This window comes from Rattus rattus, chromosome 1 (genome assembly GCF_011064425.1).
Source record: "Rattus rattus isolate New Zealand chromosome 1, Rrattus_CSIRO_v1, whole genome shotgun sequence".
NCBI classification, from domain to species: Eukaryota; Metazoa; Chordata; class Mammalia; order Rodentia; family Muridae; genus Rattus; species Rattus rattus.
Window position 1 is genome coordinate 190,181,830 of NC_046154.1, and position 24,527 is coordinate 190,206,356.

Consider the following 24,527-nt stretch of genomic DNA (forward strand, 5'->3'; position numbering starts at 1 on the left):
GTCAGGACAGGAACTCAAAACAGGGAAGAAACCTGGAGCCACCGATGCAGTGGCTATGGAGGGGTGCTGCTTACTGACTTGTCCCCAATGGCTTGCTCAGTCTGCTTTCTTATAGCACCGAGGGCCACCAGCCCAGAGATGGTACCACCCACCATGGGCTTGGGCCTCCCCATCAGTTACTAATTAAGAAAATGCTCTACAGGCTTGTGTGCAGCCAGCTCTCCTGGAGAGAGTTTTCTCAGCTGAGACACCCTCCTCTCAAGAGAATCTAGCTCGTGCCGAGCCGACAGGAAACCAGCCAGCACAGTTCCGGGGGACTGAGAGTCCATTGCCATCCTGATCCTACCCAAACAGTGTGACAGACTGGGGACCGTGTATTCAAACGCCAAGAGTATGGCAGATAGCTCACTCAAAATCCCACAGACAGCATGCTCGCTCGTTTTCTTTGTCAACTTGATGTAATCCTGAAGAGGGAACCTCGGCTGAAAAATCGCCCTAATCAGATGAGTTCGTGGCTGCATTTGTGAGGTCTTGTGAGACAGTCTTGATTGACGACTGAGGATGATTTCCTGTTCCTGACTGAGCAGAGCCAGCCCAGACTCCACAGGAAAGCATGTCTCCTCTTTGTTGCTTCTGCCTCAAGCTCCTGCCTCAAGTTCCTCTCCTGACTTACTTCAGAGGTGGATTATGACTTGGAAGTGTAAGGTGAAGTAAATCCTTTCCTCCTAAGTTGCTCTGACCATGGCGTTTATTGCAACAGAAAAGCTTATTAACATGGTCATCAAGTTGTTTTGTATTTTCGCCTTCCAGTGTTTTATAGCTGACTATTTAAATATCTCAGCATGCTAAAATGTTTCCAGAGCAAAAATAAATAAATAAATAGATAGATAAATAAATAAATATCGGGTATAATTACTTCTTTTAAGCTTTGTCTCTGGATAAGCTACAGACTCTCATGTGTTGATGGGCAAAGATGTCCAAGGTACGTTGTGTACATTGAATAAAGTGCCATTTAGTCATACAAGAGTGGCTTGTAACAGGCTTCTAACACACAAGAAGGGTTGTTTTCCCAAGTCCTGTGATTTCAGAAATTTTAATATGTTAATTAAATAAAAGAACAGACAGGATTAACAAAGCAATTTTACCCTTTATTCTATGCCTAGCATAGCAACTAAATTGATTAATATTAGCAGTTAGCTGATCTATTTGTTGTTAGATGACGCTGAGTTTGTATATTTAGATGTAGCCTGTATGAGTTAGTGTCTCTGGGTATTTTCATCCTCATGCACAACACAACAGCTGACTCAGATGAAACTTTATTTTTTGCATCTTAGTTCAGAGGTTTCATGGATACAGGCCAAGCTTTTCAACGTTTAACCAATACCTTCCTTGTGACCACTTGCCCTCTAGCGGCAAGAACCAGAGGCAGACATTCCTTTAAAGAAAATTTCCTGTACACACACCCATCAAAAGATGATAAAGGTTTCAGTGAATCTTCCTTGTGTTTGTATAAAAATTTATTAGCCCCTCCAATAGCTGCTTGAAACAATGACCAGTCATGTAGTGAAGACTTTGTCAACTCCCTGTTGCATGTGGCTGCCAATGTGACTTTGGTTTCTCAACTGAGAACCTCTCTACATGACTGCTGCTCACCCCTGTGGAGTGGCAGTTGGCTTTTCCAACATAAGAGGAGGACGAGAGACACAGAGAGAAGTGGCCGAGAGAGGAAATGAATATCTTTATGTCACTGTGCCTGCTAAATCTAGCATATGGGTTCATAACCCTAGGATTATGTAATAGGTTACCCTTTTTTACTTTTATGTTAAGTTTTTATGTCTTTTGAAAGAATCTTAAGAAGAGTCCCCAAGTCTCTTCTGAGAATCTCTAGTCTCAGAGTATTCGGTGCTCATGAGACCATCTCTAGCCCCTTGAGATATTCCTGCCCTGATCCTTAAGGAAGTAGAACCTTGAGACCTGAACCACTGGAGCTTCTGGGGAAAGGCGCTCTTCTGTGTTTGCAAATGTGTGTTGTTTTCTGTGCAACAGTGTGGAGACTTAGCATCAGATCTGTGAAGGGACTAGTTGACAAAAGCGGGTTATGATCGCCATGTGTTTACAAAGTGTAATGATCAGAAGCTCCAATCTTCATGTCTCCCAATGGGTCGTAGGCAGCTAGACTTTTTTTTTTATTATTATTATTAACTTGAGTATTTCTTATATACATTTCGAGTGTTATTCCCTTTCCCGGTTTCCGGGCAAACATCCCCCTCCCCCTCCCCTTCCTTATGGGTGTTCCCCTCCCAACCCTCCCCCCATTGCTGCCCTCTCCCCAACAGTCTAGTTCACTAGGGGTTCAGTCTTAGCAGGACCCAGGGCTTCCCCTTCCACTGGTGCTCTTACTAGGATATTCATTGCAACCTACCAGGTCAGAGTCCAGGGTCAGTCCATGTATAGTCTTTGGGTAGTGGCTTAGTCCCTGGAAGCTCTGTTTGGTTGGCATTGCTGTACATATGGGGTCTCGAGCTCCTTCAAGATCTTCCAGTTCTTTCTCTGATTCCTTCAACAGGGGTCCTGTTCTCAGTTCAGTGGTTTCCTGCTGGCATACGCCTCTGTATTTGCTGTATTCTGGCTGTGTCTCTCAGGAGCGATCTGCATTCACATTTTGATCATCCGCCTTGAGTTTCATTTGTTCTAGGCATCTAGGTAATTCAAGCATTTGGGCTAATAGCCACTTATCAATGAGTACATACCATGTATGTCTTTCTGTGATTAAGTTAGCTCACTCAGGATGATATTTTCCAGTTCCAACCATTTGCCTACAATTTCATAAAAAGTCATTGTTTTTGATAGCTGAGTAATATTCCATTGTGTAGATGTACCACATTTTCTGTATCCATTCCTCTGTTGAAGGGCATCTGGGTTCTTTTTCCAGCTTCTGGCTATTATAAATAAGGCTGCGATGAACATAGTGGAGCACGCGTCTTTTTTTTATATGTTGGGGCATCTTTTGGGTATATGCCCAGGAGAGGTATAGCTGGATCCTCAGGCAGTTCAATGTCCAATTTTCTGAGGAACCTCCAGACTGATTTCCAGAATGGTTGTACCAGTCTGCAACCCCACCAACAATGGAGGAGTGTTCCCCTTTCTCCACATCCTCGCCAGCATTTGCTGTCACCTGAGTTTTTGATCTTAGCCATTCTCACTGGTGTGAGGTGAAATCTCAGGGTTGTTTTGATTTGCATTTCCCTTATGACTAACGATGTTGAACATTTCTTTAGGTGTTTCTCAGCCATTCGGCATTCCTCAGCTGTGAATTCTCTGTTTAGCTCTGAACCCCATTTTTTAATAGGGTTATTTGTCTCCCTGCTGTCTAACTTCTTCAGTTCTTTGTATATTTTGGATATAAGCCCTCTGTCTGTTGTAGGATTGGTAAAGATCTTTTCCCAATCTGTTGGTTGCCGTTTTGTCCTAACCACAGTGTCCTTTGCCTTACAGAAGCTTTGCAGTTTTATGAGATCCCATTTGTCGATTCTTGATCTTAGAGCATAAGCCATGGGTGTTTTGTTCAGGAAATTTTTTCCAGTGCCCATGTGTTCCAAATGCTTCCCTAGTTTTTCTTCTATTAGTTTGAGTGTATCTGGTTTGATGTGGAGTTCCTTGATCCACTTGGACTTAAGCTTTGTACAGGGTGATAAGCATGGAACGATCTGCATTCTTCTACATGTTGACCTCCAGTTGAACCAGCACCATATGCTGAAAATGCTATCTTTTTTCCATTGGATGGTTTTGGCTCCTTTGTCAAAAATCAAGTGGCCATAGGTGTGTGGGTTCATTTCTGGGTCTTCAATTCTGTTCCATTGGTCTATCTGTCTGTCTCTGTACCAATACCATGCAGTTTTTATCACTATTGCTCTGTAATACTGCTTGAGATCTGGGATAGTGATTCCCCCTGAAGTCCTTTTATTGTTGAGGATAGTTTTAGCTATCCTGGGTTTTTTGTTATTCCAGATGAATTTGCAAATTGTTCTGTCTAACTCTTTGAAGAATTGGATTGGTATTTTGATGGGGATTGCATTGAATCTGTAGATCGCTTTTGGTAGAATGGCCATTTTTACTATATTAATCCTGCCAATCCATGAGCATGGGAGATCTTTCCATCTTCTGAGATCTTCTTCAATTTCTTTCTTCAGAGTCTTGAAGTTCTTATGTACAGATCTTTTACTTGCTTGGTTAAAGTCACACCGAGGTACTTTATATTATTTGGATCTATTATGAAGGGTGTCATTTCCCTAATTTCTTTCTCTCCTGTTTCTCTTTTGTGTAGAGGAAGGCTACTGATTTATTTGAGTTAATTTTATACCCAGCCACTTTGCTGAAGTTGTTTATCAGCTTTAGTAGTTCTCTGGTGGAACTTTTGGGATCACTTAAATATACTATCATATCATCTGCAAATAGTGATATTTTGACTTCTTCTTTTTCCGATCTGTATCCCTTGACCTCCTTTTGTTGTCTGATTGCTCTGGCTAGAACTTCAAGAACTATATTGAATAAGTAGGGAGAGAGGGGCAGCCTTGTCTAGTCCCTGATTTTAGTGGGATTGCTTCAAGTTTCTCTCCATTTAGTTTAATGTTAGCAACTGGTTTGCTGTATATGGCTTTTACTATGTTTAGGTATGGGCCTTGAATTCTATTCTTTCCAGGACTTTTATCATGAAGGGGTGTTGAATTTTGTCAAATGCTTTCTCAGCATCTAATGAAATAATCATGTGGTTTTGTTCTTTCAGTTTGTTTATATAATGGATCACGTTGTTGGTTTTCCGTATATTAAACCATCCCTGCATGCCTGGGATGAAGCCTACTTGATCATGGTGAATGATTGTTTTGATGTGCTCTTGGATTCGGTTTGCCAGAATTTTATTGAGTATTTTTGCATCGATATTCATAAGGGAAATTGGTCTGAAGTTCTCTTTCTTTGTTGGGTCTTTGTGTGGTTTAGGTATAAGAGTAATTGTGGCTTCATAGAAGGAATTCAGTAGTGCTCCATCTGTTTCAATTTTGTGGAATAGTTTGGATAATATTGGTACGAGGTCTTCTATGAAGGTCTGATAGAATTCTGCACTAAACCCGTCTGGACCTGGGCTCTTTTTGGTTGGGAGACCTTTAATGACTTCTTCTATTTCCTTAGGAGTTATGGGGTTGTTTAACTGGTTTATCTGTTCCTGATTTAACTTCGGTACCTGGTATCTGTCTAGGAAATTGTCCATTTCCTGCAGATTTTCAAGTTTTGTTGAATATAGGCTTTTATAGTAAGATCTGATGATTTTTTGAATTTCCTCTGAATCTGTAGTTATGTCTCCTTTTCATTTCTGATTTTGTTAATTTGGACACACTCTCTGTGTCCTCTCGTTAGTCTGGCTAAGGGTTTATCTATCTTGTTGATTTTCTCAAAGAACCAACTTTTGGTTCTGTTGATTCTTTCTATGGTCCTTTTTGTTTCTACTTGGTTGATTTCGGCTCTGAGTTTGATTTTTCCCTGCCTTCTACTCCTCCTGGGTGTATTTGCTTCTTTTTGTTCTAGAGCTTTTAGGTGTGCTGTCAAGCTGCTGACATATGCTCTTTCCTGTTTCTTTCTGCAGGCACTCAGCGCTATGAGTTTTCCTCTTAGCACAGCTTTCATTGTGTCCCATAAGTTTGGGTATGTTGTATCTTCATTTTAATTAAATTCTAAAAAGTCTTTAATTTCTTTCTTTATTTCTTCCTTGACCAGGTTATCATTGAGTAGAGCATTGTTCAATTTCCACGTATATGTGGGCATTCTTCCCTTATTGTTATTGAAGACCAGTTTTAGGCCGTCGTGGTCTGATAGCCCGCATGGGATTATTTCTATCTTTCTGTACCTGTTGAGGCCCATTTTTTGACCAATTATATGGTCAGTTTTGGAGAAAGTACCATGAGGAGCTGAGAAGAAGGTATATCCTTTTGCTTTAGGATAGAATGTTCTATAAATATCTGTTAAGTCCATTTGGCTCATGACTTCTCTTAGTCTGTCTACATCTCTGTTTAATTTCTGTTTCCATAATCTGTCCATTGATGAGAGTGGGGTGTTGAAGTCTCCTACTATTATTGTGTGAGGTGCAATGTGTGTTTTGAGTTTTAGTAAGGTTTCTTTTACATATGTAGGTGCCCTTGTATTTGGGGCATAGATATTTAGGATTGAGAGTTCATCTTGGTGGATTTTTCCTTTGATGAATATGAAGTGTCCTTCCTTATCTTTTTTGATGACTTTTAGTTGAAAATTGATTTTATCTGATATTAGAATGGCTACCCCAGCTTGCTTCTTCCGACCATTTGCCTGGAAAGTTGTTTTCCAGCCTTTCACTCTGAGGTAGTGTCTGTCTTTGTCTCTGAGGTGTGTTTCCTGTAGGCAGCAGAATGCAGGGTCCTCGTTGCGTATCCAGTTTGTTAATCTATGTCTTTTTATTGGGGAGTTGAGGCCATTGATGTTGAGAGATATTAAGGAATAGTGATTATTGCTTCCTGTTGTATTCATATTTGTATGTGAGGTTATGTTTGTGTGCTTTTCTTCTCTTTGTTTTGTTGCCAAGACGATTAGTTTCTTGCTTCTTCTAGGGTATAGCTTGCCTCCTTATGTTGGGCTTTATCATTTATTATCCTTTGTAGTGCTGGATTTGTAGAAAGATATTGTGTAAATTTGGTTTTGTCATGGAATATCTTGGTTTCTCCATCTATGTTGATTGAGAGTTTTGCAGGATACAGTAACCTGGTCTGGCATTTGTGTTCTCTTAGGGTCTGTATGACATCAGTCCAGGATCTTCTGGCCTTCATAGTTTCTGGCGAAAAGTCTGGTGTGATTCTGATAGGTCTGCCTTTATATGTTACTTGACCTTTTCCCTTACTGCTTTTAATATTCTTTTCTTTATTTTGTGCGTTTGGTGTTTTGACTATTATGTGACGGGAGGTGTTTCTTTTCTGGTCCAATCTATTTGGAGTTCTGTAGGCTTCTTGTATGCCCTGGGTATCTCTTTTTTTTAGGTTAGGGAAGTTTTCTTCTATGATTTTGTTGAAGATATTTACTGGTCCTTTGAGCTGGGAGTCTTCACTCTCTTCTATACCTATTATCCTTAGGTTTGATCTTCTCATTGAGTCCTGGATTTCCTGTATGTTTTGGACCAGTAGCTTTTCCGCTTTACATTATCTTTGACAGTTGAGTCAATGATTTCTATGGAATCTTCTGCTCCTGAGATTCTCTCTTCCATCTCTGTATTCTGTTGGTGATGCTTGTATCTACAGCTCCTTGTCTCTTCTTTTGGTTTTCTATATCCAGGGTTGTTTCCATGTGTTCTTTCTTGATTGCTTCTATTTCCATTTTTAATTCCTTCAACTGTTTGATTGTGTTTTCCTGGAATTCTTTCAGGGATTTTTGTGACTCCTCTCTATGGGCTTCTACTTGTTTATTTATGTTTTCCTGGAATTCTTTTTGGAATTTTTGCGATTCCTCTCTGTAGGCTTCTACTTGTTTGTTTATGTTTTCCTGTGTTTCTCTAAGGGAGTTCTTCATGTCTTTCTTGAAGTCCTCCAACATCATGATCAAATATGATTTTGAAACTAGATCTTGCTTTTCTGGTGTGTTTGGATATTCCGTGTTTGCTTTGGTGGGAGAATTGGGCTCCGATGATGCCATGTAGTCTTGGTTTCTGTTGCTTGGGTTCCTGCGCTTGACTCTCGCCATCAGATTATCTCTAGTGTTACTTTGTTCTGCTATTTCTGACAGTGGCTAGACTGTCTTATAAGCCTGTGTTTCAGGAGTGCTGTAGACCTGTTTTCCTGTTTTCTTTCAGCCAGTTATGGGGACAGAGTGTTCTGCTTTCGGGCGTGTAGTTTTTCCTCTCTACAGGTCTTCAGCTGTTCCTGTGAGCCTGTGTCTTGAGTTCACCAGGCAAGTCGTTTGTAGTAGAAAAGTTTGTCTTACCTGTGGTCCCCAGGCTCAGGTTTGCTCGAGGGGTGTTGCCTATGAGCTCTCCACGGCCTCAGCAGCCAGGAAGATCTGCGCCGCCCCTTCCGGGAGGTTCCGTGCACCAGGGTTCCAGATAGCTTTTGTTTTCCTCTGGGGTCAGTACTGTGTGCAGCGTGCAGTCTCTTCTGGTTTCCCAGGCGTGTCTGCCTCTCTGAAGGTTTAGCTCTCCCTCCCACGGGATTTGGGTGCAGAGAACTGTTTATCCGGTCGGTCCCTTCAGGTGCGGTGTCTCAGATGCAGTGGATCTGCTGCTCCTGGGCCCTCCTCTATGGGTACCCAGAGGCCGTATACAGTTTCCTCCTGGGCCAGGGATGTGGGCAGAGATGGGCGGCGTTGGTGGTCTCCTCCGCTCTGCTGCCTCAGGAGTGCCCGCCCGACCAGGCGGCGAGAACTCCCCTCCAGGGGGCCTGGGAGCAGAGAGCTGCTGAAGGCAGGGATCCTCCGCTGGTCCGGGACTCTGGCCAAACACCGGAAGTGTCGCAGCTAGACTTTTTAAACGGAGAATTTGCAATAATGAAGTTGCGATGTTTACTAATACCACTAAGAGACTTAGTTAAATACATATCCACTAAGCGTTTAAAATACTTTCTGTGAAAATTTCATTTTATTCCCAGCCACCTACCATTAAGAATGAGAGGAACTTGTAAATTTAACGAATGACTAAAGATCTGCTTTCCCAAGTCCCCAACTAGTCCTCCCACGTTGTATATAAAAATAAAATACTGTTTGTTCCTTTTTGCATAAAATAATTTGCGGCAATATCACTACATCTCACATGCCGCTGATTAAATCTTGAATATGCATGCAGGCACTTAAAAACCTTCTGCTGCTATGCTACAGCCTAATATTAAGAAATGTGCTCCAGTTCTCCTTTAGGAGAGAAATATTTTTTTTTTTTTTTTTTTTTTTTTTTTTTTATTTTTTTTTTTTTTTATTAACTTGAGTATTTCTTATGTACATTTGGCAAACATCCCTTCCCTCCCCCCTTCCCTATGGGTGTTCCCTCCCCACCCTCCCCCATTGCCGCCCTCCCCGACAGTCTAGTTCACTGGGGGTTCAGTCTTAGGGACCCAGGGCTTCTCCTTCCACTGGTGCTCTTACTAGGATATTCATTGCTACCTATGAGGTCAGAGTCCAGGGTCAGTCCATGTATAGTCTTTTAGGTAGTGGCTTAGTCCCTGGAAGCTCTGGTTGCTTGGCATTGTTGTACATATGGAGGAGAGAGAATATTATAACTGCAAATGAAATCAAAGCTGTTGCTTGTCAATGAAAAACAAGTATAAGGAGAAAAAAAAAAAGCCTGTTACATAAGAAGTGGGTGAGGGAATTGAATTTCCAAAGAAATGTAAGTGTTTATTGGTCTAGAGCCCAGAGGGACTAATATTCAAGCAGCAGTGAATGTCTTCAGACACCAAGCATCCCCTGTGCTTACACGTCCCATTGTGTGGGTAGACGGGCAACTGAATGACAGGCCAACTGAATCCCAGATGACAGACGCAAAGTTGAACGAAATGGAACAGGGTTACTCATCAGGAAGCCTAGCAGATAAATAGACGTAATGTCAAACTGCCTTCTAAATATTTATAACTATATGCATAGACGAGTGCTGCTTTCAAACATGCCCAGAGAAGCCTCTGGATAGTAGGATGCAGTGGAGATGCTCATAACTGGTCCGAGTGCTGAGAAGTGACTGTTGAGTGCCAAGCCCTAAGTGGGACACCTGTACCAACCTCAAGGCCCAGGGAAGATTACAGAATAGGAACGGGAAAGTAAGCAAGAGTTCTGTAAAATGCTGTTGTTGTAAAGATATATAAATAATAAAATGTATCGGTGTCTTTTACTCCACTGGGTCTACACCTCGGTGCCCCAAGATATCTGCTAGATAATCTTGTAGATAATCAGTTGGGGGTTGGATCTATTGAAGATACACTGTAAGTGTATGAAAATTGCCAAAGAATAAATAGACCTTTGAAAAGAAGGCCAGCAGAGTAATGAATGGCGGTCTGGCAGTGTGCTTTTGACACAGCTTCTTCCTTCACAGACAGAAGAATGGAAACTGTCTCTGCGTGCTACGCTTGGTTGAGATTAAGGCATTTGCTGACCCTTTGTTTTAGAATCTTACAGATCCGAAACCATAGAGATGTAGACCAATGTTTCTCATCTTAGAGCTGCTGAGATTTTACTTTAAATAGTTATTTGTTGTTGGGGGATGCAAATTATTGGGTCTTTCCCAAGTACTCTCTAAACTGGGCCAATAATTGAATAGAATTTCTTCCTTTTATGTGCTTGTTTCTTTTTGTACTTTTGTACTTTCTCTGGGAGATTACTGGGACAGATGTGAACACTTTATACTGCCAGATTGCTTTGCAAAATGCCAACATTTGTGTACATTTCCACTCGAAGTGTTTGCAAATAGTCTTTCTTCTAGCAGAATTAGTTCTCTCTCTCTCTCAGAGAGAGAGAGAGAGAGAGAGAGAGAGAGAGAGAGAGAGAGAGAGAGAGAGAGAGAGTCTGTTCTTGCAGATCTGGTAGTCAAGAAGTGATTTTTTTTATTGTGAAGTCTGAACACTTTTCTACTAGGAGTGAGAATCATACATGAAGAAGCCACTCACCTAATTATGCTTATGGTAAGATGGAGGGTTGATCTTGGGAAAGACACATGGAATTCAAGCTTGAAGGCTTATTGCTGCAGAATCTGTTCTTGTTGGGGAGTAGTTGGTTTTCTTGTTCTGTTCACTCTCCAACTTGTGTGAGCCCTATAGATATCCTTATAGAAACATCTAAAACAGTATATAACTAAATATATGGGCACTTTGGCCCAGTTAAGTTGCCTATTAATAATTTTTCTGTTGGTCTATACCGTTTTATTCCTTTTCAAAGCAGTGATATTAGTCGAATCAGTGTGTTGCAAATATTTTCTCAAATTTCATACCCTTTAATTTTGTTAAATGATTTCTTATGATTGAGTGCTTGTTTGGTGTTTTTGAAACAGACTGGTCTGAAGATCACTATGTAGATCAGGTTGGTCTCAGACTTGAGGCAATCCTCCTGCCTCAACATCTCAAGTGCTGGGACTGTTGACTACCATGGTCAGCAGAGCATTTTACCTTTTATTTTTATTTTGTTTTGTTTTTATTGTTTACATACATTATATTCCAACCAGTTTCCCCTACCCTCCACTCCTTCTAGTCTCTCCCCCCCTTCTTCCCCAGATCCATTCCTCTTCTATCTCCCTTAAAACAAAAAAAGCCTCCCAGGTATAACAACCCAACACATCATAACAAATTTCAATAAAGCCCCATATGCATTTATCTTTTAAGTTTTTATGATCAACGAGTAACAGACTTATTAAAATCTAGATGGAAATTATTCAGAACATGTGGATGCCACCAATCTGATAGTCACGTTGAATTTCCCATCCTCTAAGTTGACCTTAGAAGACTTTTTAGTATTTATTGAAATACTCTTATGCTTTCAACTTAAAAAAAAAAACCCACAAAAACAAACAAGGACTTGGAACAAGTTGTAAGATCATCAGCCCCTTTCCACTGAAATGAACCCAGACCCACATACCCACATATGGACAGCACTCTTTGAAAGAAGCTCGAAGATCAGCACCATTCGAACATAATACTAATTATGTTTGACTCTTAAAGCCACTCAAATGGGATTACCATTATAAGGCACCAGTTTATACACAAGAGAATTTCCCTTAAAATTTGTTTAAAACCTAGTGGAACCTAGAAGTTATCAACCCTCCTAATGCTGCAACTCTTTATCATAGTTCCGCGTGTTGTGGTGCCCCCCAACTACAGCATTCTTTTGTTGCTGCTTCATAATTCTTTGCTACTGTTATGAATTATAATGTTTATATTTGTGTTTTCTGATGGTCTTAGGTGACCCCTGTGAAAGGATCATTTGACTCTCTAAGGATTCATACACCCACAGGTTGAGAACCACTGATCTTAGCTCCTGAAATATTATTCTCGATGTCTCAGTTTTACTAAGTATATGTGAGTACTCCTCTCTCTTTCCTTTATCTGGTCTATTGACCCACGTGCTTATTAAATGCTTCCTGGAGGTTGGGAAGAGCATGGCTCAGAAGGGGAGGTCCTCACATGTTTCCAGACCCAGGTTACATCTCTCCACATCTTAGGGTCTAATTTATTGAATATATTTTTGTGCTTTTTTTGTTTTTGTTTTTAATGACTACACCCTAAGCCTTTTAAAGTTATGATGTAAGAATAATAAGCAATAAAGTTTTGGTAACAGCTCCCCTTAACCCCCACAAAAAACCCCCCACAAACATTTGAATGTTGAAGATGGGTGTGGTGGTACACACGTTTAATCCCAAATTCTGGAGTCATAGGTAGGCAGATCATTATGACTTTGAGGCCAGCCAGCTCTACATAGCATGTTCCAAGTTAGGGAACGATACATAGTGAGACCTCAAGTCATAAAACCAAAACAAACAAACAGACAGACAGACAAGCAAACAAACAAATAAAAATAAAATGGAAAAGTCTTCTAAAACCAATCTAGCTAAGAGATTTAAAGTACAAAACTCATGGTAGGTTTTCAAATAGGCTAAAGAGTAGCAACAAAGTATGGGTAAATTTTAGATACAATTCACCATTTTCATTAGATTTCTAATCCTCCTCAAAAAGGAATTTTAATAATTTCCCCTATCTTCTTTCCCTTTCCTTCACCAAACTCTCTTCTCTCTCCTGTCCTTCACTCCCTTTCTCTTCTCTCCCTTTCTTTCCTATGGGGCTACAAGCAGCTACAATTTAGAGCTTGGTACAAGAAAACTCCAATTCCCAGCTTGCAATGCCGAGGCTGCAATGCATCCTGGGAAGGAAGTGTCACGCTACCGTTTTGGCTTCGTGTTCGTATGAGTAGAGACCGCGCAGATTTTGTCCGGATCATCCGGAACTTATTTTGCATTAGAGACGCTGTAGCCGGCGGGATTAAAGGACAGTTCCACTTCCGGTAGCACCGGAAGCAATTTTAAGATGGCAACTTCTGTAGACACGCCTGCCAAAGAAGCTCGAAAAAGTGACTCTCGGCAGCAGAAACAGAAGCGTGAGAACCAAGGTGAGGTAGTGCGGGAACCGAAACCTGGAGCTGGTGGACTTCGAAGCATCGCTTTTCCTTCTTTGGCTGCGCGCTTGGGTTAAGCCTCCTTTAGATTGTTCAGTGCCTGCAGGAGCAATTCCCGATGACTAGGGGGGTGTTGACTGCGCCGGCCACGTGTTCTAACTCTGTTTTTACCAGGGACTGCCCCTGTTAAGAGTAGCTGAAGTGCCTTCTGGTTCCGGTAAAAGCACCAGGAATCAGAAATTGTGGAAGGCGCAGCCGTACTTTGTTGAGCTATGGGGAGGGAAAGTTGAGAGGATGCGGATCGGGATCAGGTGGGCAAGATAATCCTCTTGTGCGGTGAGCGTTAAGGGTGAAGAGTGAGGCGGACAGAGAAAGGTGGGGAGGGAGCTAAATGGGAAGTTTTGTCAGAACTTTTATCTGATTAGTAAATTGCTAGATGGCGCAGCTCGGTCTTTAGTTTTGACCGGTAGTTTGATTTTTGCTGCCCTAGTTTGGTTGCTTTCTTGAATTATGATGATAGTTTTGTTTTTAATCCACCTTCAATATGAAAATGTTTTTGTAACTGTTGCATTTAAAAACTGAGTACGGTAAGTACGGCAAGTACGTAAAATAGACGCCGGTTAAAGCTCAAACCAACGTTTGAGGAATTGACAAGTTTCCAATGTGCCAATCACAGATAATAGCTTCCTTTCTGGTACCCCGAATAATTCATTCGAATTTACCTATCTACCGCCGTGATGATTTTAACGTGACGCTTCGATTTTTGCCTCACTTTGAATCACAGGAGAACGAAAGGAGCTTCCATGCATGCTGTGTCTTTTAGCTTCTCTGGTTATTTAACCAAGGTGATGTTTGTAGGTGTGATTTTATTCTTTTCGATGCTGTGTAATTTTTAAATTCCCCCGTTGGTGGACATTTGAGCTCTGCCTTCAGCTTGCTCTTGTAGGCACCTTTGCGAATGTCTTCTGGTAATGCCCAAGGGTTTCTTTAGGAACATAGGGTTAGACACTGAATTGCAGGGTATCTTCAAGTTATGCTAATGCTACTGGAAGGAGCTGTGCCGGGATTTTGTCTTTGTTTTAGGAAAGGTTTGTTTAGGTTCGCAGTGTGAGGGCAAAGTCAACCATGGTGGGGAAGGTGGGCCAGTGCAACTCCCTAATAGATGAAATTTCTCATTGTTCCAAATTTACAGTGATTTTTTTAATTTCACTTTTGAAAATGGGTAGTTTGGTAGATAAATTTTATCTGATTGTGTTTATAATTGGGTTTCGCCAGTGGCTGATGGAGTTGCACAGCTTCACATGTTTTGGGGCTATTAGTGCTTCCGGGGTTGTGAATGTGGCTTTTATTTCTTTTGCCTGTTTCAGTGATTTTGTAGGGGGCTCCTTTCCCTTTTACAGATTGACAGCACTGTTTAACTTGGATCAGTACACACTCAGAATACAATTCATGTTCCCGGTTTTTATAGGGTAGTAGTTTGCATTTTTAAAATGAAGGTATTGAAGAATGAATGGTTTATGAGGACCCATTGTCAAGAGTTTGAACCAGGAGTTGCAGAATGGATGTCAGTGGAAGTAAAAAGCACATTTTCTTAAGTGGGGCTGATAGCATGGGCCAAGGGCCTTGCCTTTCAGACCTCAGTGGTTTACCGAGGACAGAATGAGATTCTTTAAGCACAGATCTCTGGGATGGAGCCCCAGATGGCATTCCCCACAGACTTCCATAGGTGTGCAGATGCTACAAGATCACGATGGTTGCTTCTCTTTGGGTCTAGTTAATGTGTAGCTATTGGATTTGAGGGATTTGTAAAGATCTGGGACAGAGAGTTTGGAGAAGTGGCTCAGGCTCTCCAGAGGTGATCTCATATAGTTGTCAGGATTCTAGGCCATTTCAGCGTCTGTCCCTCTAGCACATCAGTCCTTTTGGTTTGAATATTTTCTCCTATAAAGTAGAAATAGTAACAGTGCCTTTTCTTTTACTATTGAAAGGTGTGCAGAAAGCTCTTTGGAAAACCTAAAATTCTATCACAGTGGTTGTTAATTGACATGGTACACCAGAATCCACTTTTAAGAATTTTACACATACACACAGTCATGTGGGGGTGGGTCTCTATACCAGGAAAAGTCAGAAAGGTTACTAATAATAAGGGATAAAGGTGCTAATAGGGTATTTGAACCACATTATAGTGCAGTGAAGGTGACTTAGTAATTGTTGTCTACTAATGCATTCCAGTTACAGTGGATACAAGGAAGTGTCCTTTTTCTCAAAGAACTTGTTCTGATTAGGCAACCACCGTGTATTCAGGTGGTCCTATTACAGCATGATGGTGATGGTGGTGATGGTGGTGGTGGTGGTTGTGGTGGTTGTGGTTGTGGTGATGGTGATGATGATGATAGAGCCATGGTCCTGATGCTGAAAAATTTAAAACTCAGGGAGGCGGATACAGTACATTGGAAATGTTATGAAGATGTGCACAGAATGTGCACCGTGTGTGTGGAGGCCATTGACATGTGATGTGTAAATTCTTTCTTCTGTAGATGAGGGAGAGCTCCTCACTGTACCTGATGGTTGGAAGGAACCAGCTTTTTCCAAAGAGGACAATCCCAGAGGACTCTTGGAGGAAAGCAGCTTTGCAACCTTGTTCCCAAAATACCGAGAGGCTTACCTGAAGGAGTGCTGGCCGTTGGTCCAGAAAGCCCTGAATGAACATGTATGCTGGTTTTAAACAATTCTTTTGAGATTTTGCTCTTCTTATGCCTTTACTTTTAATGAAATTTGTGTGTGCGCTGGTGGATTTTGGTTTCAGAAACACCAACATAGCTGGTTAATTTGGTTCCTTAGTACTTGAAAGGATATAGGTAACCTTTATTCTTAGAGTTCATTTCTTTTTAATTTTGTGCATAATAAAGTATTTTGAGAAATGCCTATCCTCGTAATATTTTAGAGGTTCCTCAAGCTGTCTACAGTTACCTGTTCTGGCAAGCAGTGGTTATCACATACTCATGTACTTGGCTGTGTGAGCCATGCACGCCGTGCTTCAGACTTTATTTTAAACAACACGTGCCCGTGCACCCAACTTTGCTGTGCTTGCTTCCTGCTGGCAAGTCTCCAGAGTGCTGGTGCTGAAATGTTCTCGGCTCGCTGTAATGCAGGATTCTCCTGAATGGGTCAAGAGTCAGAAAAGAGCATTTTTTTCTTTGCTCTGTTAAAATCCAGTCCTTGGGGCTGTGGAGGTCTCTCAGTTGGTAAAGTGCTTGTACTGCCACATCAGGACTGGAGTTGCATCCTCAGACCCCGTGTAAGCGGCCAGCGTGCAGGCAGAAGACCCGAGACTCTTGGTGAGCTCCAGGCAGTGCCTGGGGAGGGACACCGGGAGTTGACCCCTGGCCTCTATGTGTGCACTCGTATAAATGTGCACTTTCCCTCCTCACTTGCTCCCGTGTACACAGAAGGGAATTTTTTTAAACACGTGATTCTTGTTATTGAGAGTAGAGCTCATTTTTGCTAATTATTGCTTCTTTGTAAACCTGTGGTAATTTGTTTTGTATTTAGTCCCTTAACCAGGTAGAAAGAAATTAGAAAGGAAAATTCATTTCTCAGTCTTGGGTTACAGTTGCTTCACTTTCTTGCATCCTGCCAAGTGTGAAATTAATGAAGTATTCATCATTTGTATTTAACAACCCAGCTTATTTGAGGGAGGGAGTTGAGAGGCTTTGGTAGTTAGCTTCCGGGCACAGAGGCTCATGGTTTGGTTGGGATCAGCTCTATAATGATCTACATACAACTGAACCTATTTTGTGTTCTTTCCTTCTTTTTGTAGCATGTTAAAGCAACGCTGGACTTGATTGAGGGTAGCATGACTGTTTGTACAACAAAGAAGACTTTTGACCCTTACATCATCATTAGGGCCCGAGACCTAATAAAGCTCTTAGCAAGGAGCGTCTCTTTTGAACAGGTGTGTCTGGGTTAGGGGGATTAACTTGGTGAGCTCTGGGCCAGTGAGAGAGAGACTCTGCTCACACAAACAAGGTGGGCAGGGCCTGAGGGAAACGTGGGAGCTCGTTCCACAGCCTGTGATACTGTGTCTTTCCATCTGCCCTCCCTCAGATGTTCATGTTCGTGCTTGTATTTTATCAGCCTCGGCTTAGAAAAGAAGAATGCTGATCCTTTGTTTTTTTCCTTCACCTAAAAGGCAATACGGATACTTCAGGATGATGTCGCATGTGATATCATTAAAATCGGCTCTCTAGTGAGAAATAAAGAGAGATTTGTGAAAAGAAGACAGCGGCTTATTGGTCCCAAAGGATCGACATTGAAGGTATTTGTCATCACTGGGGCACGAGCATCTCTGTTGTTGACTTTGAGCACACTGAGTTTGGATTTGCTCTTTTGATTCAGGCTTTGGAACTCCTGACAAACTGTTACGTTATGGTTCAGGGGAACACCGTGTCGGCCATCGGACCTTTCAGTGGCCTGAAAGAGGTGAGAGCTCCGACCTGATGCTTCCACCAAGACAAAAATGAAGTAACTTGGTTGTCATAGAATTTTTCATTGAGTAATGGCTTATATCATTTCGTATCTTTAGAATGTGCTTTAATTTCTAATTTGTAAATAGTTTGTCATTTACTTGAGGGCTGTCAAGTGAGGTGCTTTGGGCAACCTCTGACAGCTGTGGAGGCATGCAGGTCTGAGTTAGGTCTGTGCACCCTCACCCTTCCCACCGTTAGACTTAAGTTCAGATCCTAGTAGCTCACCTGAGAGCGTCAGCATTGGGATACTGAGCAGAGGCCCTGGTAGTGTAGTAACACGTGTAGCCAGTAGAGGTCAGACTCTGAAACCTTTCCCTTTAAGCTACAGGATCTTTTGTTCTAGTGTGTGTATAAACATCTCTGTGCCTTCCCAACTGTTTTGAGAAAGCCAGTGGGACACAGCTTTCTGTCAGGTCCTGTTCTTATCATATGGAGCTGAAGCAGGCTGTAGTTTGCGCCCCTCCTGGAATGCCATTAGAAGTAATTCTGATGACTTTTCTCTCATAGGTTGAGAGCAATGGAGCTTTTTCTAATGGAGCAGAGATAACATATCAAATCTTATGGTAGATTGAGATACAGTTTTATCTCCATTTTACAGATGTCAACTGAAATGGGAATATTAATCAACTCTTACACGATGTGATAGTCCCAGAATTACTATTTATTATTATAAAAATTACTATTTTTGCAGTGCTGGAAATCCACCTCAAAGTCTTGTGCACAGTAGGCAAGCTCTCGTCTACTGAGCTGTAGCCCCTGTGCCAGGGTTTGAACCCTCTTTTGACTCTTAAACCCAGCTGTCTCGCCCTAAATCAGTAGTACCTCTAGGACTTGGGTATTTTGTTAGTTGTTTACTCTATGGCCATCGTCATGAAGCATGCTTTGTTTAAAAAAGCTGACTGCTGTTACAGAAGGTGGAGAAGCCACTGAGAACAGTGGAAGAAAGTGAATTCAGTGTGGCCACAGTCTCTGATTCATGGGATATGTTACAGGAGCCTAATCCTCGTCAGTCCAATTTGTTGGAATCTTTGTGACTGCTTCATTTTTCTCTGTAAATTTCAGGTTCGAAAAGTAGTCCTTGATACCATGAAGAATATCCATCCAATTTATAACATTAAAGTGAGTCTTGTTTATACGTTATTAGTGACTGTCAGACTTCCAACTTCACAAACCGAAAACTAAATAGTGATGAAGATGTAATATGCAGAGAGCTAGAGCAAAAGTATTTTGGGTGAATTGAGAGGAGAAATTGTCCCACCAGACTCTACCCCAGCCCTCCTTTGGTGCTTGTATCTCTCTTGTAAAAAACTATGAAAAGAAATACTGTCCGTTATTGTAGCATTCTAGTACAGTGAAGAGAAGCCTCTCAGAACTGATTATAGGCGGTATCAGTAGGATTCTGCCTGTTTCAAAGTCTGGACTCTGAGGTCGCATTAAAGCTGCCTTTGAGATTTAATGCTTGCACCTTGTGCAGAGACTGACTAGGCAGGAGTGCAGCCATAGTGCAGCGACCCGTTTGCTGATGGGTGCTTGTGGGAAATGCACGTACATTTCAAAGGTTGGAAAGTCAGGAAGATTGGGGTAAAACTGATTTAAATTCCTGGGACTTAGAATACCGCAGTTGATACCGAAAGTGTCCTACTCACAGGAAGCACCAGCTAATTACGTATGGACCGTCAGTGTTGCTAAGTTGAATTTTAATGAAAGGTGGCAGGAAAGCTGAACTTTGTTTTCATATCATATCTACGTTTGATCCAGACTCTAGAGTTTCCGATATTTGCCCAGTTGTGCAGGTTTAATTAATTGCAATTGCTTTCATTCTGAATACACGAGGAGCTTGTCCCTTCTTTTTTAGAGGCAATGTGTTAACAAATGTGTGAATTTTAAAATTTAGTTTTATTTATATGTATTTGCCTAAAGACCTTGATGATTAAACGGGAGTTGGCAAAAGACTCTGAGTTACGATCGCAAAGTTGGGAAAGATTTTTGCCACAGTTCAAGCACAAAAATGTGAATAAGCGCAAGGAACCGAAGAAGAAGAGTGTCAAGAAGGAGTACACACCCTTCCCTCCCCCACAGCCCGAAAGTCAGGTCAGTGGCCAGTGCTGGTGTGGACGAAACGACTTTGTCCTGTTTTTGGAAACAGTACTGAGCGTTTGGGTTGGCTGTGGATGTGCGTGTGTTTAGGACATGAGAACTTGATAGCCCAAAGTGGGAGTGGGCATCCCAGAGTGAGTAAACTGTGTTGGGGGTGGTGTCAGGCAGCCAGGGTTCTGGAGCTGAAAGCTACCCAGGAGTTTAACAGTTTTTGACTGTGTACTCTATCATTTTAAAGTCTTACTCACACATGCATTTGTTGTCGTTGTTCCTCAGCTGGCTTCTGGTCCCTCTCCGCCACTCTCACGGCCAGGGTTTCCTTCCCTTTCTCCCCCTTCTCTTTCTCACGTACACTTTCTTTAGCCACACCCTCTCAGGAAAACTCAAAAATTGGAGTTAGGCAAAAAAATTAAAGTGGGGAAAAGTCGTACCTTTGGGTTAAATTACTAAAAGTTTGTGTCTTCAACTTCTGCCAGCCTAAATATGTGGCAGTCCTTTGTGTTCCTTTCTGTTCCCTCCCACACCTGGCAGATCCAGATTCTACGGCTCTGGAATATTTGAGGTCATCAGGAAAGAATTCCTTAGACTCTTCCTCCTTGTCTCGAATTTCCCCAACCCATGGAACGTCTTTCTTCATGCTTGAATTTGATCTACACCTATCTGGGATTTTGTTTTACTATTCCCTTCTTTGCCTGTATCTTACAGTATTTGGTCTTTACTATGTCGTTTCTGGTTTAAACAAACTATTTTCTGGCCACAGTCTTCCACTCCTCACTGACCTGTGCTTGGAGTTTTCAGGGAAACCCTGAAGACCAGTGGTTGGGGGAGGGGGACTAGTCAGAATGGTGTTGGAAGTGAGACAGCCCTGAGAATGCCAGGCAGTGGCATCTACGCTGGGAAGGAAGGAAGGAGAGTGAGAGGAAAGGACCTCATTACACAGCAGGGGAGCTGCCAGCCCGCTGCTTAGATTCCACGGCTCTGAGCTACGTCCTGAAACCAGGAATGGTGCCTGTCTTCTCCTTCCCCAAGATTGCTTTGACTAAAGGTCTTCTGGGCCTCCATATGAACTTTAGGCTTGCCTCTCCCTGTCTGTGAAGAGCAGGAATTGCATTGACTCCATAGGTTGCTGTGGTGACATGGGCATTCATCAAGAATAATTCCTGGAATCCAGTAACAGGGAAGATCTTTTCATCCCCTCAGGTTTTGTAATTGACATGTAGGTGTGTACTAACTGCTAGTGAATTTTTGTACTTAGTTAATACAGGTTTTCATATCCCCCTTTGCCTAATAGTTTTATTTGGGTCTCACCTCTTTTCTGGTGAGTATTGGATCATTGCTCCATGGTTCTTCTGTCTTTATTTCTGACTAGTCAGTGGTGTTCGCCCAGAGGCTCCACAGGAAAGCTGGGAGGAACCTTAGTATTCCTTTGTGACACTCACACTGAGTCCTTACAGGATTACTGCAGTCAGGTGGGAGGGACAGCACAGAAGAACTATCATCCTTCGATGGCATTGTGTCCCCAAGGCTGGAGTACAGCAAAGTTTTAGACTTTTTCACTACGGATAGCTCAAGGCGTGATGCTCAAACCACAGCTGCCCTAGGGTCCCTCTGTGTATCCCTGTCAGAATACAATAGGTTGTTCTGTTCTATGGTTAGAGAGCTGGGGCCATTGAGGTGCCTGCCTCCAGCCCTAACACTGCTTTACATTCATATTTCTGACGATCCCCTTGGTTTTCCACAAGGCGAGCATTTTGAAGCGGGTGGTTCCCTGTCCCAACACTCATCCTCACAATACAAGACACCCAGCAAGCATGGGTCAGTACTGTGTTGTGCCAAGTCAGGTTCATCGGATAGCTCAGTGTGGTGGAGTCTGGGTCGGCAGACATAGACATGTGCATTGTTTGTGGTCCCTAGATCAGTCCTTCCCACAGCTGGGCTAGTGTGCAGATTTCAGGTTATTTACCTTACTGGGTTGTAGTGAGGATTGCCCTAAGTCTGCTGGCAATTTCCCTCTCACCCCTCTCCCTGTAGAGTAGATGAATTTTCTCCTGTTGTTCAGTAGCCAAGATGCTTGTGTGTTTTGTTTCCTTATGCCACTGTTGTGGGCTTTGTAATTATAGTACTTTAGTCTCTCTCTCGTTGATACCCTGTGTTCTCATGCTCATTCACCCCAAAACAAGGTTATGCACCTGTAACTTTGGCTCTTTGTAGAGGAGGGAGGGGCCCTATAAGTTTCTTGAAACAGCGGAGCCTGCCCTGCCTTGTGCTCACACCTCTTTCCGAGACTGTAAACAAGTTATTTTATCTGACCTGTCAGTGGTCAGTGTCCTCATGCCTAAGTGAGGTAATGACACCAACCTTAAGGAACTTTGAAGTAAGAAAGTACAAGAATTAAGACAGTGGTTTTGTTTGGGTCCCCTCTTCCTCTTGGCTTGCCTGCTTCTCTTTGTTTTTGAGACAGGGTCTAAGCCCTGGCTGGCCTTGAGCTCCATCCTCCTGCATTAGCCTCCCTGGGTGTGTGGATCCAAAGCCTGCACAGCCACACCTGGCTTAGATCCTTTCACTGTTCTTTTGTGCCATAGCTTCTATCCTTTTTAAGATGAGTACCACGTTCTTGGAGACTCAGATTTCTCCCAAACTCGTCTGATTCCTTTTCATACTTTTCTGACACCCAAACCTTTGGTCCTACCTGAATCAGCCATATGGTTCACAAGCAGCACCTTCTGTCCTAGCTCCACGTTTGTATTAACCTCTCATGTGACCAGTAATCATAGAATTGATGCCACACTCTTTCTGGCCCCAAGGACACTGACTGCTTAGGAAATTCCCTTGTGTCCATTATTTCTGGTCTAACTGTAGATACTCTTTCTAATAGGTTGATAAAGAACTGGCTAGTGGGGAATACTTTTTGAAGGCGAATCAGAAGAAGCGGCAGAAAATGGAAGCAATCAAGGTAAGGATTTTTCATATTACACACAACATCACCAGCACAGTTTGTTATACAGTTGTGTTTTACTAAGGCGTTTTTCACTGATGTAGGCTAAACAAGCAGAAGCTCTTACAAAGAGGCAGGAAGAACGAAACAAAGCATTTATTCCACCTAAGGAAAAGCCGGCTGTGAAGCCAAAGGAAGGTAAGATACCTGTGGTATATGATAAGCAAACCCAGAGTGCATATCAACCTCTAAGAAACAACTGGCTTCATTAGCTCACAAGCCTAGGCAAAAGTGACCATCAAGGTTTCTATAAGTTAGGTTGGCTGCCCTGTGCTGGGGTTAGATTCGTTATTGGGAAAGATGTAATCCCAGAGCCTCATGTAATCTCTGAAGACACCAAACACTGTTGCCACACATTTCTGTGTTTACACACACTTCTCGTCATCTTAAAACAAAGTGTTAATAATAAGGTGCCAAGAGGAGAAACCTCATGTCACCCTAACCACGTCTGGCCTCATTCTGATCGGACCTCTTCATTTTCTTTGACTCTGGTTGCACTTGTCAGAGTAACCTTCCAAAGCCAACCTTAGCACGATGAGTGGGAAACACAATTTAAAATGCCTGTACCTCCAGGGTCTGCCCTGTTTGGACGGAACATTTTAAGTTTTAATTCTTTACATCCTTTTAAAATTTTCTGTATTTAGTTCAGCCTTTTGACACCGGTTAAATAGTTTGACCTATTAAGACCACTAGATGCTGTCACATTAGAGTTTTAACAAAATCATGTTAAAATACTGCTAGCTTAATTTGATAAGCCTTGTTAAAGTTACTGAAACTAGAAGGGATCTATCTGTACCTATTATTTTTCATGAAATATAATTTTAAATTATTTTGCAGGCAGTGTGGAAAATTGGCTTCTTAATGATTAAATTCCAAATACAAAATCATTTGTAATACAAAAGAATGAAGTTTGACTGAGTTCAGTTAGTCTGTCCTGACCAATCATTCTTAGACAAGATTCTGTTTCATAGATGACTCTAAAAAATAGAGTCTGAAATTTGCATCTGTTTTAAACTTTTGCAGCTTCTACTGAAACGAAGATTGACGTGGCTGCCATCAAGGAAAAGGTTAAGAAGGCGAAGGCCAAGAAGCTGGGCGCTCTTACAGCAGAGGAAGTTAAGCTCAAGATGGAGGCTGACAAAAAGAAGCAGAAGAGAAAAAAGTAACATCGGAAAGACTCGGACTTTCTACTGTTTCCTTTCGTAAAGGATTTTGAGATGCAAAGACTTTAGCTGAGTCAAACTCAGAAAATCCTGACCATTTTCTTCTGCTCATGGACGTGCACTTTGTAAATACAAAGGTGGAGGATGCCTGTGCATTCCTTGTGCCCAGCCAGCCCAGGCACACTTGGCCCAGATGTTTTAGGAACACCTGTTGTTTTAAATTGTACAGATTTTTGTAATGAGACTGTTACTCATCAATGTTTGTTGCCATTGACTGGTCTTTGTAAACATACCCAAAAGATTTGGTTTTGAGGAAAATTTCCACTCGATTTTGTTATTTTACTCCAGAATTTAAAAAGAAAACCTCACAAGCAGAAAATCCAAGGCCTCCACGTCTCTGTTGCTATTATTCTATTCTGACTGAGGAAATGATCCCAGCAAGACAGATGGTGTATCTAGTCTTCATGTAAGCATGTGCACACCTGTCGGCCACCCCTGAGGCCAGAGGAGGGCAGAGAATCCTTTGGAGCTAGAGCTGTAGGTGGTAGTGGGACACCGTGGATGCTGGAAGTCAGACACTGGCGCGTTGAAGAGCAGCAAGTATTC

At 42.1% G+C, this 24,527-nt stretch overlaps 1 protein-coding gene across 1 annotated transcript; it reads left to right on the forward strand.

The window, feature by feature from the left end:
* The first annotated feature begins 12,906 nt into the window (after positions 1-12,906).
* Positions 12,907-24,313, forward strand: Krr1 (KRR1 small subunit processome component homolog). The gene is made up of 10 exons (XM_032912384.1): positions 12,907-13,131; positions 15,675-15,847; positions 16,958-17,092; positions 17,330-17,455; positions 17,536-17,619; positions 18,729-18,785; positions 19,587-19,757; positions 22,639-22,716; positions 22,803-22,896; positions 23,782-24,313. The coding sequence occupies exons 1-10, from the start codon at positions 13,050-13,052 to the stop codon at positions 23,922-23,924; spliced, it is 1,143 nt and encodes a 380-aa protein (XP_032768275.1). The 5' UTR covers positions 12,907-13,049; the 3' UTR covers positions 23,925-24,313.
* Positions 24,314-24,527: the final 214 nt, after the last annotated feature.

Bases quoted from the DNA above. Each gene is read 5' to 3' on its own strand.
- Krr1 (XM_032912384.1), top strand. From the start codon at position 13,050: ATGGCAACTTCTGTAGACACGCCTGCCAAAGAAGCTCGAAAAAGTGAC. The intron at 13,132-15,674 runs GTGAGGTAGTGC...TTTCTTCTGTAG, and splicing joins ACAGAAGCGTGAGAACCAAG to ATGAGGGAGAGCTCCTCACT. The intron at 17,620-18,728 runs GTGAGAGCTCCG...TGTAAATTTCAG, and splicing joins CTTTCAGTGGCCTGAAAGAG to GTTCGAAAAGTAGTCCTTGA.